Raw genomic sequence first — 17,957 nt, forward strand, 5'->3', positions numbered from 1 at the left:
CTTCGCACGTACTGAAGTTCAGGTGCAGCTCTACAACGTTTGGACTTATCCAGTTGTTTCTGGCTTGGTTCTGGCTGCTTTGCTCAGCTCCTTCCCGCTACTGCCCTTGAGGGTGAACCTGCTGTGCTCCTGTGGCAAGATGTTCTGCTCTTGGACTAGCTGGGTGGATCTATCCTCTACACTCTCTGCAGGGATTGTAGCTGCAGGGTCAAACCCCAGGCGTGTATGCCAGGCCTGAGCTGTGCCTGGAGGGGGCAAGGTGAAGTAGGGGGAAGAGGAAGCTCTCCCACACTGTCACCGGACCTGGGTTAGGACTGGGTCTTGGAGTTCCTGGAATGCGGCAGAAATTCCTACTGGGCGGTTGGGGTGGGGGAGGTGCTGCGGAGTGGTGTGGGGCGGCCCAAGAGGGTGGGAGAAGGTCCGGCCCACGCTGTGCCTGGGCTGGGACTGGTCCCGCTGGTGCAGGGTGGCAGGAAGCTCTCCCACACACTCACCGGACCTGGGCTAGGACTCAGGATCAGCAGTCTTAAAAGCATTGTCCTTGGTTGTCTAACTAGATGTATTCATAAAAGTACCATTGTTAAAGTTTCTTAAGGTTCAATATGATCTCAGAATAGAAATAGAGTATTGTAATGCTCCACAATTTATATAAAAAGTATACTTATTAGTCATATTTTTGCCTAGACATGAAATTTTGATATACCACTTTTAATAAATGATAAGAAAACATGTTTGACCTTACCAGTTTAGACCACTTTTCATTGAAAAATTAACTTTATAGTGCTTTGATTATAGTTTATATAAATATGAAACATTTATTCATCAGCATAAAGTACATTTTATTATAAAATTATTTGTTGTGTGTACATTTATTTTGAAAAGGCTTATATAAATTATGATTTAACTACATCAAATAAGCTTATAGAATACTCTGAAAATATTTATTCAGAAGCTCACAAATATAAATTTATATATTTTGTTAAAAACTAATGAATGCATTCTTCAAACACAGGAAAAATTCATTTTGATTTACATTTAGCAACTCAATTTTATTAACTGAAATACTGAACAAATCACTTTGATATTACAAATAATTTTTTCAGTGGATAATGAGTATTGTAAATTAATATCAAATACATGTTTATTAAGTTTTAAAATTTAGAATTTTAGTTCTAATACATTTTTTCATTTAAAATAGGGACAAACTCACAGCAAATCCAAAAACTGTCAAACTGAAAGCAGATACATGGGTACATAGAGCAAGGGCACTGGATTGTTGTGGAAGAATAAACTTGGTTGCCTGTGCAATGTTAGAAACCTCTGAGGTGAGATTGGCTTCATTGGTAGTTTGAATTGCAATATAGACCTGGGTGCCATTTTCTATCATAAAAGATTCTGGTATAAATTCAAAGTGTTCTGTCGAGCCAGCCTCCTTAGGTATCAAACTAGAGGTACTCACTAAAGCGGCGTTGTGAAAGTCTTTTTCAAGCTCCGTGGAACATGTACTTATTCTTATAACGTAACTATCAGCTGGAAAACAAATAGTTGAGCTACGTTAAAAGCATTGAGATACCTTATTGCCACCACATTGTCTCATGTAGAAGGCCAATCAGAAATGCACACTGGAATTTACTTATGGAAATCCAAACTATAATTTTTGTTTCATTACCCCATTTTCTTTAAGAACAGACAGAAAACAGCTTTTTCTGTAGTTATATAATCACAGAAAAATTTAATTCAATATTCTATAGTACTTGTTTTAGCTAGATTTCTTTATTAAAAAAGACAACTATAAAGAGCTGAATCCACATTTCAATTTAGAGCAAGGAATACAAAAATGTTCTAAGACAATAATGGCCCTTATACAACACCTCTATGTTGTTTCTTATTAAATTGAAAGGGAATAACAGGAAGGCAAGTAAGAGAGGTGAAGAAATAAGGACAAAAAGCAGTAGAAGGCAGAGGCTGTACTATGTACTAATTAAATATGTGCTCAAGAGCTAGGCAGACCCTGATTAACATGCTAATTATACTATTTATCTGTGCAACAGAAATTTAACTTATTTCTATCTTTTTCTTTTTTTTTTAGGAAGATCTTTGCCTTTGCCGTATTGGGGATCAAACTCAGGACCTTGAACTTGTCAGGCAGGTGCCTTAAGCCACTGAGCTATATTCCCAGCCCTTCCATCTTTTTTTTAACCTATAAAATAGTCATTCAGTTTCTTTGCCAAATATTTATCAAATGCCTACTCTTGTGAAGAGCACTATATAGGATAATGTATTAAAATTATTTTTCACAAGTTAGTAAGCAATTAATGAATGACATTTTAGTTATTGCATCTGTTATTTTATTAATGAAAATCATGGGTCCACATTTCATTTTGTATTACTTTTTGAAATTTGAAATTTTTGAAATTGACTTTTTGAATTTTGAAATTGAAATTCACTGATATAAAAATGTCTTCTTACATTCTAAAATGTGAAATTAAAAACTTTAATGTGCTTTTTCTGATGTGAAGACTTTTTTATGTTTTCATGAAATTTCAAGGTATTTTGTATGTGGTAAGTAACTTCAATTTAGCAATTTTTTTTAAATTCAGGGGTTCTGCTTCTTATTTATTTATTTTTGTATTTTTAAGGAAGGGCCAACAGGGTGTTCAGGGTCTCTCTACTAGATCGGACTAGTGATGATCCTCCTGTTTACAGCCTCCCAAGAGCTGGGATTATAGGCGTGTGCCACCACGCCCAGTCTCAATCACCATCTCAGCGTGCCTTGGGGGTGGAGCCCGGCATGGCCGGCCTGGGGATGGACCCCTCCCCCCTTCGCCGTGCCTGCTTGCAGGTGCTTTAATCCACTAAGCTATTTGGCCAGCCCTCTGCTTCATATTTTGTTTCTCTATGTATATACATCATCAACCTGTCCTACTATTCTTCACTCAAACCCCCTGCCCCATGTACATAGATAATTACATACATCAATCTCTCACTTTAATTTCAATATTCCATTGTGAAGTTTTGCTTTCTTGGCCTTATCATATTTTTTGGTTCTTGTAATGTGATACCTATGCATATTTTATGTATTGTGCCAGGCCTAGTGAAGGCCCCATTTCTCATGAAGTCTTGATCAAGACTTTAGAATTTTGTCCTGATCACCCTGATGGCTCTCTCCCATGAGCATCTATTGCATGGCATGTAGATTTTCCGATTGCTTTGTAGAAATTCATTTTTCTATTTTTTTTCAAAATTTTATTGATAAACAGATGGCAATGAGACAGTTTCAAATCAAATCGGAAGTACAGTCATTTTTCTATTTTGATGTCATCCTATGATGTGAGGGTAGAGACAATGTTTTTTATAGTACTTTTGAACCTCTGTTGGGCATGTACTTTATCTCTTTAATTGCTTGTTGGTGAACAATACAGTTGATACACAGAATTATGAAGTTAGAGAATCATAAAATGTTGGGATTATATATTCTTGTTTCAGTAATTCTAAGTCTTCTGGTCTAATTTGCATATTTTACAGATATGAAAATTGTATCTTAGGGAATTAAAGTACTTCATTCAGGATTATATAGATTTAATTTTTTTGTTAAAAGAATGCTACTCCTGGGACTTTTGTAATACATTAAAGTAACAGTTCAGCTACTGTTACTTACTCCTATTTGTCACAGAAAAGGGTGATTATGTCGTGATAGGCATTTGTGGTTATATATGGTGAAGCTCATTCTCAGTGTCTCTCAGTAATGCAGCGTACCTTCTGTTAACTCCTATACTCAGCATAAAGAATATTAATTATGAACCCAATCTTGCATTGATGAGTTGGACTTTACTGAATTGAAATTAGATCTAATGTTTAGTGAGGTAGGTTCATTTGTGTCTTTTTCTGTGTTAGTGCTAGTAGTTTTCATTTTATTTGATTCTGCTATAGTTTTTAAAAACATACCATAAAATAATAATGTTTTTTAGAAATGAGCACCATAAGTCACCTACATTGAAGTTCAAAAGGTTTGCTTGTGGTTATTCTATGTTTCCAAGGCTGCTGAAAGATTTTTTTCTGTGTATAATAAAGATAGAAATACAACTTTGAAAATGCTCTATGGTGAATGGAAGACTAAAAAGTATCTTGGTTTTAAAAATGTACAGTAACAGGTTTATATAACCTGTGAGAAAAAAATAGTCTTGCCATGTATGTATATATAATTATATAATAATAATTATTATTATTGCTTTTATTGTCCTACCTAAAGGGAAATGGCAAGATTTTCTTTATTGCATAAGAATATACTCAGTCTATGCAATACTGGAATATGGTAGATATTCAATAAAGAGTGATTAAATTTAGTTATATTTAAAGATGGCAGTGGTTTTAAGTTTTTAAAATTTATTATTAAGAACAATGTATTTCAAGGTCAATGAGATACATTGACCTTGAACTTTCTTTTAACTCCATGGCAAAATTTTTCAACCTAGTGAGAGTCTCTGCATATGAACTTCTCTCTGTGGGACATCTTTACTTGATCTGGCTAAGTGTTATCACTATTCATGACCAAGATAAATGATACTGAACAAGGAAGGCTTTGCAGTTATGCCCCAAGATCTTAACTCTCAACTAGAGGTTTGTGGCTACCTAGGAGCTGCTATATTACTCTATATATACAGCAGCCTGTCTCTTACATTTTATGAAATTATTTATTGGAGGTCTTCTCTACCCAACTAATTTTTGAGAATAATATTGTTTCTATTATTAGTTATGAACACTATTAGGTATCTAATTGTGTTTAAAAATTAACAAAACATCAGTGAATGAATAAAATTATGCAAGTACAGAAATATTTTGAAAAAAATTTTCCTTTGTTAGAAAAGAATGTAACAGAAAGTTATTAATTCAGTTTTCTGGTTACAATTCAGGTCAGGTTACAATTCAATTACTAAACATAGAAATAATTTGTACCTGTTCATTATATCTTGTTGCTTCGGTTTTCACATCTTAAAATAAATGCATAATGGTGTATTGTAGACACTTACAAATGTTATTTAAAATGAGAAAATGGAAAATTTCTAGTGAAAGAAAGCCAATGGGACTTCTTGTAGTATATTTTAAAACTTAATATCAAACTTACCTTTTCCTTTGTCGAGGACATTGCCAGGGGCAGTCCATGAAAGTTGAATAAGATCTCCTTTAAATTTAGCATCAAGGTCTGCAATTGTACTGGGTGGGAACACAGGAGTGTGGTTACCAGTAGGAGGCACTCCTGTCACAGTGAATGACCCTCCAGAGGTCAGTCTGCTGAAGCCTTCCACTTGAGCTTCTTCTTTGACTTCAGGTCTGGGTGCGTTCATTATAATTTTGCCTAACAAACAGACAAATTAATATTGTAGCTTTTCATATTGCCATGTTTATTCCTTGTCTTGTAAGGTGATCTTGCAGCTGTAAAAGGAATAGTGCTAATAGCAAACATTAAAAAAATGAAGTTTTTACTGAAAAAAGGATTTTAATACTTTAAAATTGACAGGACACAGTATGCCATGTTAAAACTCTCACTCTCTTTCAACTTTTCTCTCTATAGTACTTGACTATAAATTTTTTGAGGACAGGAATTGTGGCTTGTTTACCTTGTTGCTCCTATATATGGCACAGTGTTGACAACATAGGAGATGCTCAGCAAATTTTTATTTCATTGAAATGAAATGAACTGAGGGGTATGTGAACAAAACATGGAAACATAGACTGTGGTAGGTCCACTAATAAAAATTCAAGTTTGAAAAATATAGATAATATACTTGTATTCTCTGTAGTACAATATATTTTCAATGTTTGCCACATGCAGTTTGTCTAAATAGGTTATGATTTCTGTTTCAATGCTACTTACCATTTTCAACATAGCCAGGTATATACAGAGCTTCATTCTGTTGTCTTAAACTTAGTCTAGCCATGTTTTCTCTTGCCTGGGCATGAACTTTTAAGCTGTATCTACCATTTCCCTGATAATCTGTAAAGTATCTTGAGTAAATGCCATCATTTTTGACAGTATCAGCACCTAGATATTGAAATGTAATAATTAGTCACCCAGTAATGGTGATGTCAGCAATTTGGAAGGCAGTATAGCAGTACATGAATCTTGGGATGATACAATTTTAGTTCAAAGTCTAATTTATGGTAGGTATTTAATACTAGCTGTTGTTATTATTATCAAAATGCAGAAAGCATAGCTAGCTAGAGGAAAGCACATGTAAAATACCAAACACAAATGAAAATGGAGCCAAATTATACTCTTAACTTCCCTGGAAGCCAGATATGGGGAGTATGTGACTGTAATTCCAGCCTTCTGGAGGTTGAGGCGGGAGGATTGAAAGTTCAAGCCCAGTTTGGGCAATTTAGCAATTTAGTGATATCCCGGTCTCAAAATAAACAAATATTAAAAAGGCCAGGTTAGCAGCTCAATGTGAAGGCTCTAAATTCAATCTATATAGTGCAAACAAAACAGACCTCAACAAAAAAAAAAAGTTCCATGGAAAGCATAAAATAGTTTATGATATTTGAAGAAGACAATTGTTCTTAGGTCTGTGCTTTGTCAAGATAACTAAGTGAAAACTTTAAAAATGTTACCATTAAATGTAATTTACTTTAAAATATGATTAATAGGTCTACGTAAGAAATACTCACTTCTATGTGGGAGGATTTAAACTTCAATAGAAGCAGATGCAGATTCTTATTACCTACTCCGTTGTCCCAGAGGTCCAGTGTTACTTGATTTCCATCTCCAGTTTCTATAGTAGCTGTTACATTGACTCCCAGAACAGGCAAAAACCCTTGACTGACTTGTGCATAGACAATCATTGGACTAGGGTAATGTGCTGAATTTTGACTCATGTGAGCAGTTGCAATTACTGGGAGTGTGGTGGGGCTTTTTGCACGAGTGGTAACTGTCATTGTTAGCAATTGAGAGTAGATATTCTTATTATGAAGACTGTAAGTCCAACTGCCTGTCTGAAAATTTAAAAAAAAAACACTCTGTAAGAACTTTTGTAATATTTTCCTACTCTGAAGTTTGGAATATAAAATTATTTAGATGAAATATAGGAAATAAAGCCATGCTGTTATGTTGAGCTGTGGGGGACTCAGGTCAATAATTTCTGACATTGCCAGTTAAACAGAAGACCCAATGCTATTATGGGCTACTGACTCTTTTAGAATATTTTGCTGAGTTTACACACCTATAATATTCAATAACGGAACTTAGAAAAAATGGGGTATACTGATGAATGTCCATTTTGTATTTGTGTATTCCAAGTGGTTAGGATAGATATATAGTTGCATTCTCTTAATGAATAGAATGATTTGTTCTAATGGTGTTTGTAAATAGGATCACAAGTCCACTTCTTGTACAGCAATTAACCAATAAGAAGAATATATGCAGTGTATTATTTGTTGAAACTGTACTTCCGATTTGATTTGAAACTGTCTCATTGCTATCTGTTTATCAATAAAACTTTGAAAAAAATAAATAAAAAAATAAAATTATTTAGAAAGTTAACAGAACAATCATCATTTTTCCATATTTGATTTTACAAACTAGTAAATAGTATGATTTTATTACTTTATTTGGTTTTTATGAAAGATAATTGCGTGCTGTTTTAACATCAACAAGGTATAAGATACTGTTTTTATTTTTTAGTGTAGGAGATGACTAATAAAATGTAGTGAAAATCAAAGAATAGATCTACCTCTGCAATGCCTGGTATTCGAAGACGGGCAGATCGACTGTTTAGCCTATCTTCTTTGAAGTCTGAGGTCGTATATATTTTTCCTTTTGGATCCTGAAGAATAATCTCTGGCTTTTTTGCTGTCCAGGTGACAACAAAGAAAGTATCATTTCCAATTGCGCTATCCACAGGCACTGTACCATTTACCCATTTATTCTTTGTAACGTTCAAAGCTTTACTTTCCAACTATTATGAATAAAAACACACATAAAATGCACTTGTTATTATAGGTAATGGGATTTCAAAGTTTAGTTAATTCAGAGTAATTTTAAATTTGAAATTTTAATTAAAAATTAAAGGATTTTCCAAATAGTGCATATAATTTTAAAAAGTGAAAGGATACATATTGTTATAGAAAGGGAAACTGAGTAAAGATATTTTTGTTCTGCATACCTGAAATATTTTTAGGCAGAATATTTATTATAGAAAGAAAGGTTAATAATTTGGCCAATAGAAATTTATTACAACTATGAGAAAGTAAGGAATTGTTTTAACAATACTGACCTGAAGAGGCTGCTGAGCAATGCTTCCACTTCTAGATGAAATTCTGCTGAAAGCCTCAATGAGCCCATTTATGTCTTTATAGGCATAAAGACGATGCCCTCCTAAAATAGAGTTTTAAGTGGAAAAAGCATATTTTTGAAGTAATTAATATTCCTTAAAAATCCATGTAGCATGTTTTTAAATTTAAAGATGAATTTCTCAGAATTTCATGAACTTTCAGTTTATCAGTGTCTCAGCTAATCTCATAGTAACTAAAACATTGCTCAAAATAAGTAGGATAAATAAGAAGAAATATTTAAAGAATAATCAAGTTTTATTGTATTTATATCAATCATCAAATGTTAAGGGTGTGCTAATTAGTAAAGCTAAGCCCTGCATAATGTTGTACAGATGAAATTTAAGATAATTCTTAGGAACCAGCAGCTTATTTTCTAATTAGGTAAAAAAAATGCCAAGACAATTAGAGAATGGAAATTTAGAATAAAGTAAAAATTGATTACTTGCTTTTTTAAAATTAATGTTATTGAGAAACAAATAGCAATGAGACAGTTTCAAAAAAGGTTAGTAGGACAGTTACAATAATTAATACATTGCATATCGTTGCCTTCAAAAATTGATTAATTGTACAAAATACATAGTTAACATAGGAGTTAAGGAGTGGAATTTATTTGGTTCTGAGGAGTTAGGAAAGAATAGATTGTAGACAGCAAGCATTAAGAAAAATAACTGCCACCAATAAGATAATCTGTGCATATTTATTGAACTAATAAATGGCAGAAAGGTCACTTGGAAGACTATTGAAGTACCCCAAGCAAGGGAGTTGTGAAGACTGTTAAGAACGTGCTGAGAGGTAGGGAACAGCATGGGATGATGGAAAAAGGCTTGAATTGGTATTCAGGATTCTAACTATGGCCTTGGGGGAAACATTTGTAGTCTTTAGGTTTCCATTTCCTCATCTATAAAACAGAGATGTCCAAACCTTCATTGTAGGATTGAATGGTGTTTTAGAATTAAGTAATAACTTTGAACTTGTTGAGTAACCGTAGGGAAACAATTTTTTGTTTAATGGTATCAACAAAGAGATGAACAATGAATGAAGATAGAAAATATTGAATAACTTCATTTTTTTCCAGACTTAATTCATTTTATTTTTCTTGTGTAAAAACCTTTCATGTTGTAGCTACTGCTGAAGCTTGAGTCCTCGAGACAGAGACTCTGGTGTGGGTTTTCACAAGATGGTCGGTGAATTCCTGATAGGGAGACTTGGTGAACACAGTCTCTTTCCAGAGGTCAGGGGTCAGGTAGCTGTAGGTCTAGGAGGTGGCATCAAAGGTTGCCTTAGCAAAGTTGCCCAAAGTAGCAGTCATCAATACCAGCCATCAGCAGCAGCTTCTTGAGCACAGGGGCTGAGACAATGCCAGTGCCTCTGGGGGCAGGGATCAGACACACCAACCCAGAGCTTCAGCAGCCCATCACCTTGCAAGGAACAGTGTGGGGCTTGCTGATCTTGTTTCCCCAATAGCCTCTCCTCACGGAGACAATGGAGAGCTTGGCCAGGATAATGGCCCCATGAATGGCAGTGGCTACTTCCTTGGAACACATTACACCCAGACCAGCATGACCATTGTAGTCCCCAATGGCGACAAATGCCTTGAACCTGGTACGCTGGCCAGCACAAGTTTGCTTCTGCACAGGCATGATCTTCAGAATTTCATCCTTGAGGGATATGCCCAGGAAAAAATCTTGGACTCCTTGATGGGTAAGGAAAAAAGGTAAATTTCCTCCAGGGACTTGATCTTCATGTCTTTGACCAGACGGCCAGTTTGGTGACAGGAATCTACTCTCTGTCCTCGGCCTTACCACTGCAAGTCCTGCGGCCTCGGCCCTGGCCCCAGCCCCGGCCTCTGTCGCACCTACAACCTTGAAGACCACTGCTAAAGCCTCTGTGGAAGCCGCTTCGGCCTCCCATGCTTGGGCCCCCAGGACCTCTGGCCCCTCCCGCTGTACCAGCGTCATCCACCATTTGGTATTTCCCAGAAAAAGCTTGAATAACTTTAGAAATTGTTACATGAAGAAGTCTAGAGAAAAAGTAAACTAATTTGAAAGACAAAGCACAAATATCAATATTAAATGGGAAATATTTGAGCAGATTTATAGTTTATGGAGAAACAGTACTTGAAATGGGAGAGACTAGAAACTCTATTCCAAAGGTTTACCTGTCATATCTGACAGAGTCTCCAGTTCTTTGGCAGCAGAAGGTCCCAGAGCAATGGTGTGGATAATTGCACCACTTTGTTTGACCTCCTCAAAGCATGAGCTTATCCCAGAATCTTCCCCATCTGTTAGCAATATGATTTCGGAGCCAGATGTACTCTGGTTACTCATGGTAATTACCTAATAGTAAAAAACCAGGTTATTAATTCCAGAAATCCATTTCTGAATAAATGTAAACTAAGAATAAACTTGGTTTTTAGTTTTGGAGAAATCTTTTTTTTTTTATATATTTGGTACAGGTCTATAGGGCCTACAGGATCTCACTACGTAGGTCAGACTCATAGTGATTCCCCTGTTTTCAGCCGCCCAAGTGCTGACATTACAGCCAGGAGCCACCACACCCAATCTCAATCACTGTCTTAGCATGCCCTGGGGGCAGGGCTGGCACAGTATGGCAGGGATCGAACCCAGGTCTCTATAGAGAAGTCTTTAGTCTTATGTAACATAGTAAGTCAAAGAAAACTTTTTGTACTATCATTTCAGACTGAGTTGGCATATGTGAATGAGTGTAATGTATAGGTTTCTAAAGCTGTAGTTTTAATATATATATATTCCTGGTACCCAGAGAGGAAGAATAGACATTTAAAACAATCTGGCACACAGTGAGTCCTCTGTGAATATTAGTTGCTATTATGATCATAGAAGAGTTTTGGGGTAGAAACAAGTGGTATCTGCACCATTCTGAAAGGCTGAAGAGCAAATGGCACCTGTAGTGTCATACCCAAAGGACAATTTGTGAGGTTAAATGATGATGTGCTTTTTAAATGCAACTTCTAGGATTTTCTTGAAAAACTCCACTTTCCATGAAGAAGAAAGTTCATGTACTTATCAATTATTATAATTAAATTTTTTTTCCACTGACCGGGGAGATAGCTCGGTGGTCTAAGCACCTGCCTGGCAAGGATGCAAGATCAATCCTTGGTACTGCATTCTGTGGCTGCCCTAAACCAAGCCAGCCACCAGAACTGGGCTTGTTGGTGCACACCTGTAATCCCAGCTCTGCGGAGGCTGAGATAGGAGGATCACTACAAGTCTGACCTGTGTAGTGATAATCTGTACCAAATAAATAAATAAATAAATAAATAATAAAAAAGATTAAAATTTTTTTTCCACCAAGAATACTAGCTCATCTATTTGCATTAGATACCTAGAGATGAAATTAGAACTCTTCCATTTGTTAAATAGTGTTTAGCCTTTTCAAAACATACACACACAACTCCAACTCCAGGCCTGCGTGTGAGCGGGACCACCCGCTGCTCTCTGGACCCTCATTCCAGCCAGCACCCCTGCCCAGTGTGTGAGTGGAACTTCCTCCATTAGACAAAACTGGTGTGAAACCCTGCTGCAGAACTCCCTGCAGAGAGGCTAGAGGTTAAGACCCACCCAGCTGTCCCAGGAGCAGAACATCTTGCCAGAGTGGCACCGTGGGTTCACTTCCAAGGGCTGCAGCAGGAAGAAGTGGAGGACAGCAGCTAGACCTAAGCCACACCCACCTGGACGAGTTTGAACTTGGTAGATCCAGACCTGGTGCTAAGGTAATAACTCTACCAAAGCTCTACACCAAAGGTCAAAAGACAGTGCTAAACAAAATGACATAAGGAGCAAAATGCATTCCAAGGCTCCAAGCCCACACAGAACAAATGCAGGAGACAATAGCATAGAAGAAATTGGAAATCACACACCTGAAATCTCTGAAATAATAGTGTCTGAAGTAAAGAAATAACTGCAGAAAGGTATAGAGGAAATCAGATCAGAAATAATTTCTGAAGTATAAAAAGAAATAACTATAATGAAAGAAGTACTAAGTACTTCTAAAGAAGACACTGATTAAAAAAATAGAAGAGAATATAAAAATGATGGAATCCTTGAATGAGCACTATAGGAAAGAAATAGAATGCATGAAGCGATTCAAAGTGATATACAGGAAATTAAAACCTCAATCACAAGCTGGCAAAACCATTTGAATGAAAGTGAAAATAGACTTTCAGACCTTGAAGACACCATTGCAGCTAGCAAAAAGGTGAGAAAAGATCTCTTAAAGGGCTGGGGAGATGGTTCAGTACAATAAATGATTCCCTGGCAAGCGCAAGGGCCTGAGTTCAATCCCTGGTTCTGCAAAAACAACAACAACAACAACAACAACCCCACCCCCCAAAAAAACCCCAAAAACCTCTTAAAAACACCTAGGATGCAGGAAAAAAGAATTCAACATCTGCAAGTAAATGCCAAGATGAACAATGTAAGACTAATAGGTATCAATGAGAAAGAAGGAGTCGATACAAATGATATGAAAAGAATATGGGCAGAAGTAATAGCAGAAAACTTCCCAAATATGGGGAAACAATCTGACATTCAGGTAACCTGAAGCATATAGAACTCCAGATAACATCAACCCAATTAAAAACACACCCAGACATAATAATCAAGATCTCAGAAATTCAGCACAGGAACAGTATCCTAAAAGCTGCTAGAGAAAAGAAACATCATATTTAAAGGAAAACCCATCAGAATAACAGCAGATTTCTCTTCACACACGATCAAGTCAAAAAGAGCATGGAGCAAAGTACTTCAAATCATGCAAGAAGGCAAATTCCAACCCAGACTGACATACCCTGAAAAATTTTCTTTCCAGTGTAATGGAGAAGTGAAATACTTCCACAACAAAGAACAACTAAAGAATTTCATGGCAACAAAGCCAACCCTACCCAGACTACTAAAAGATATTCTAGAGAGGGATCAAAATGACAACTCTATGAATGAGAATGGAAAGAACCCACCAAATAGGGTAATGAATTAAACACAGGAGAAAAAGAGGTATAGAACAGCAGCCTTTCAATTATTCTTTTGTATACAGCAGCAAAATATTTCCATCAACATACTCTATAAATGGACTTAGGTATCCTATGGGTCATGATTCTGTCCCGGTCTACAGGGTGGATATCACTCAGTCCCACAAGTGACACCTGGCTGCCAGTAAGCATCATGGACGCTGTCCACATCTACCACATACTAGAACTTTGTGCAATATCCTATCCCCAAACTGTTAAAAGTGCTGGTCATATATTTGCCATTCCAGTATTTTTGTTATGTTTGATTCTTAGTGATTTTTTACTATCATGAAAAGTTTTTGTTAGTTGATATTTTTGTATATATTAACCTAATCGAATACTCTGTGAATATTCTGAATTGATCACAGATTCATATGTATGATACACTACATTCTGGCCTTTTACTTGGACTTACAATTTCATTTTAATTTTTGAATATTATTTTGAAATATTTAACTTAATTTTGAATTAATTAATATTTAATTTTCTGAATATGGTTTAATTTTAATTTTTGTTTTATGATTTATACTGTTTCTTTGACTTACAATCTACTTATAAGACATGGTAAGATATTTTCTCCTAGTATTAGAAACTTTACAAAGTTTATTTCCATTTTCTGTTGACTTTATATTAGTTCTTCCTTATCTTTTGCACACACATACATGCACATACACTCACACACACATATATGAAATAATATGTATGTAACCTTACATAAGATTGATACTGTTTTGTGGAAATCTTCAATGGCCTTTTAGAAGGGTTAAAAAAATAGGTTTGTCTCCATCTCTATAATTATAAAATGTCCACTTAAATTGATGAACTGGAACTTACCCATAACATTAAAATGTTACTAACTTCCCTCTTGAACAGTCCTCTTAAGGGGATTATTATGTACCCATAGAAATTGAGATTATGGGAAGGCTAGAGAAATGGGCAGCTCTTCCACAATATCGCAACCATAAGACCACTAGATCTTTCTCCCCTCACTTATCCACTTCCCAGTGTTGCTTAGTAGCTCAAGAGGACTCCAGTGAAACAAAAGATGTAGAGAAGCTTTCTTTAAACAACAGGTAGGATGGGCCATTGTTTTTCTTCTCCAAAATGATGTGTCTTGATCAGGCCAGAATATTATGAAATGAGGAACCCATGAACTCATGATACTTGTTCAAAGATAAATGGGCACAATTAAAAGCAATAGTATATGAAAAGTGATGTTAAGATTTCAAGTTTTTATTTTACCTGGAATCCTGTTTTGAGTCCACTACAAATTGAAGTTCCACCACCAGCCTCTGGAGGCAATTTTTCAGTGATGTTTAGATAAGCACTGTCATCAGTTAAGTTTATTAGGTTAGTTTGGATTGTAGCATAACTTTCAAATGTGACCATCCCAACCATGGATCCCTTTTCAATAATCTGAATTAAGTACATTTCTGCTGCTTGATTCATTCGAGTGAGGCGAGACACGTCAAGACCATCTTCCTGTAAGAAAAATACATAGGAACACTTCCTGAGACTTCAAATCTTGAAAGACAAGTTGTCATTCATGGGTTATAGATCATGAAGATCAATGATTGTATCTGAAAATTTACTCCATTTAATTAAAAATTAAAAGATTAAAAATCAGTCTTATAAATTGTGAAAGCTTTAAAATTCTGTACTCTTTATTTAGCAGTAAATTAGTAATTTGTTAGGGTGGTAATTACAAATGCATGCAAAGGTGTTCATTGCAGTGTAGTTTTTAATAGTAACAAAATGAAAACCTCCAAAATACCCCACACAGAGATTGTTAGTCTAAACTAAGGTAGGTGCATGTGACAGAATAATTAAAAATTATGGTCATGGAATTGTAATTTACTTGGGGAGTATTTAAGATATCTTATGTAAAAAAACAGATTATAAAGCATATAAAATATAATCACATTTTTTAAAGAAGAGAACAAATACATTAACAGAAATAAAAGAGAGAGATGATATATTCAATGACATAATCATGGATAATTCTTAGTTATGTCTTTGGTCATGTTTTTAGCTAGAACTAAAAGTTAAGGAATAAAAACTGTAACAGTTTTAATGTGATACTTTTATTTTAATATAGTCTAGTAGTTATTTGAAACTATTATGCTGAAATTTACAACAGAAATATATTGTTAGCTCACTAGAGCCAAATCTAAGATAAAGTTATATTTCTATTTAAATACTTAATTTAAGAGAGTTAGCAAAAACTATCTTACATTAGTCATGCTTCCAGATTTATCAAGTACTAAGCAGACTACTCGTGGTTTTGATCTGAGCAGTGAAAATGTAGGATGAAGTGATAGATTTGTTCCTGTCATTGGAGTTGAATTCTGAAAATCAGGGGATTCACTGATTACATCCCATGTGCTTCTGCGATTGCACATTTTGTTTTGTAGATTTGGGGCTTCTTTGTTGTGTGTTTTTGCTGTGCAAAATTCAACCACCTGGAAAAAACAGAACACAATATTGTGATAACTGAGGCATTACCTTCCTTTCCAAATATGTAGCTAGCTGCCATATGTTCCCACAGATTTTATCTTCTGGAGATCCAGAATTACTTGACAATCAAACTCTGTAGCACCCATTTTTCATACTTGAAGGGGTAGAAGCAAGGTAAAACTGTCAACATATCCTGGTAAAGGTTTTGGTGATTCTTTTAGGTATAGGTAGCTCATGTTGGTGGAGGATGGGGGCAGGTTGGGATTTGCTAATGTAGGTTTCATATTTTCCCTTCTAGACTTTTGGGGAACTCAAATCGTGGATTAAGTTTAAGTTAAAAGAGACAATGTCTATGGCAATAGCTAGTTGTTCCCTAATTGTAAGTAGAAAAAATAGTCTTCTTCAACTAATGTTGCTCATTTTGACAGTTCATTGGAAAACTTGAGGGTGGGTGGTCTAACAATCTGTATTGCTACTGATTCTGGTGAATTTTTACATAAGTAAAAGAACATTCCCCCCAAAGTATTAAATGTATGGGGAGAAAATAAGGAACGTAATTATTTCTTTATTAGTGGAAAATGCTAAATTAGGTCCTATAATTTTGCCAATAAATATTTTATTACTCTAGAATCTCTGAAAATCCTCCAAGTTTTGAAAACTTTGCAAACTTAAAAAAATAATCTTATAAATTGGTGTATAATTCAGAAAGGAAATCTTTTACAGTAAGCTTCAGTGTGTAAGAATTACTTTCTTAGTTTCATTTTATTATTTTAATGCTCTTCCAATGCAAAATTTGAGATAAAATCTTAGCTTTAGAAGAACTAAATAAGTTTGTCTGTATTTTAAGAGTTTGTTCCATTTCTGATATGGCACTGATGTACATGTCTCAAATATAACTACTTGGGTAGGAGAAAAAGACAGTTTGTAATCAAAGCAGTGACTTGTGATTAATCCTAGCTGTTATGAAATGTCTGTCAAGCCTTGTCCTCATTCCCCTAACACTGCCATTGTCTTTGTTCAGGTATCTTGCCTGCCTGTTGCCATGGCCTTTCAACTGGTCTTCCTGCCTCACTGACTCCATCCTACTCTCCATAATAACTAGAATTACCTTCCTGAAAGTATTAAACTGATCACATCACCAGTCCAAAGCTGGGAGGGTAAAGCTGAACACCTTAGCTTTTTAGATCCCTGTTTCTTATTTCAGTCCCTTTTCCTGCCTCTTGCTCATCACATCTCTTTTGATTCTGCCACAGAACTTCTTTCTGCTCCTGGAATATGCCAGAAACTTTTACCAGGGTCTCTACCAACCCAAATGGTAATTTTGTACAAATTAAGAAAAGATATCCCTTCTGAAATTCTTTACTGCTATTTGCTTGAGAATTACTTACAGTAAATATTAAAATTTTTAGTGACTGTGCTTCAAATATTTTAAAAGGGCCAGCCAAGTAGCTCAGCAGATTAAAGTGCCTGCAAGCAGGCACAAGGGCTGGGGTTTGATCCCCAGGCCTACCATGCCAGCCCGGCCCCTGGGGTATGCTGAGATGGCAATTGAGACTGGGTGTGGTGGCTTGCACCTGTAATCCCAGCTTTTGGGAGGCTGTAAATAGGTGGATTACTATGAGTCCAATCTAGTAGTGAGACCCTGAACACCTTGTAGACTCTTGACTAAAAAAAAAAATACAAAACAAAACAAAACAAATATTTTAAGGAGTACTTATCTTGTGCAATCCTTCATTGCATCTCTACCTTATTCTACTCTTTGCTTTTGTAAATTTTTTTTTTTTTCATGGAATAGTATTTCCTTTTCTGCTTTGGAAAATTTACATTCTCTGTGTTCAAATTTCGGCTCAAAACTTATTCCTTCAGAACCTATTTTCTGATCTCTAGCTGGAGATAATTGCTATCCTCATAACATTTATTTATTTATTTATTTATTTATTTATTTATTTATTTTAAGAGAGTTACAATGGTTAGTACATTGTGTATTGTTACTGCCAAAGTAGTTTCTCATATTACAAGATATAGGCAAGAAATAATAAATAAACAACATAGGTACAAACCTCTGTTTTTTTTTAAAGTCAACAGAAAATGGAAACATACTTTTTAAAGTTTCTAATACTAGAAGATA

At 35.4% G+C, this 17,957-nt stretch overlaps 1 protein-coding gene across 1 annotated transcript in view; it reads right to left on the bottom strand.

Annotated features, from left to right (window-relative positions):
- Positions 1–1,189: 1,189 nt before the first annotated feature.
- LOC101577073 (calcium-activated chloride channel regulator 1) overlaps positions 1,190–17,957 on the bottom strand; it is a 26,378-nt gene continuing 9,610 nt past the window's right edge. The window contains exons 6-14 of the mRNA XM_004639313.3: positions 15,607–15,834; positions 14,615–14,854; positions 10,487–10,664; positions 8,271–8,371; positions 7,728–7,952; positions 6,720–6,990; positions 5,873–6,040; positions 5,123–5,353; positions 1,190–1,530 (exon numbers count right to left, since the gene is read on the bottom strand). Of these exons, the coding sequence (XP_004639370.3) occupies positions 1,190–1,530; positions 5,123–5,353; positions 5,873–6,040; positions 6,720–6,990; positions 7,728–7,952; positions 8,271–8,371; positions 10,487–10,664; positions 14,615–14,854; positions 15,607–15,834 (1,983 nt within the window). The remainder of the gene's footprint in view (positions 1,531–5,122; positions 5,354–5,872; positions 6,041–6,719; positions 6,991–7,727; positions 7,953–8,270; positions 8,372–10,486; positions 10,665–14,614; positions 14,855–15,606; positions 15,835–17,957) is intronic.

This window comes from Octodon degus, unplaced genomic scaffold (assembly GCF_000260255.1).
Source record: "Octodon degus isolate 3935 unplaced genomic scaffold, OctDeg1.0 scaffold00109, whole genome shotgun sequence".
NCBI classification, from domain to species: Eukaryota; Metazoa; Chordata; class Mammalia; order Rodentia; family Octodontidae; genus Octodon; species Octodon degus.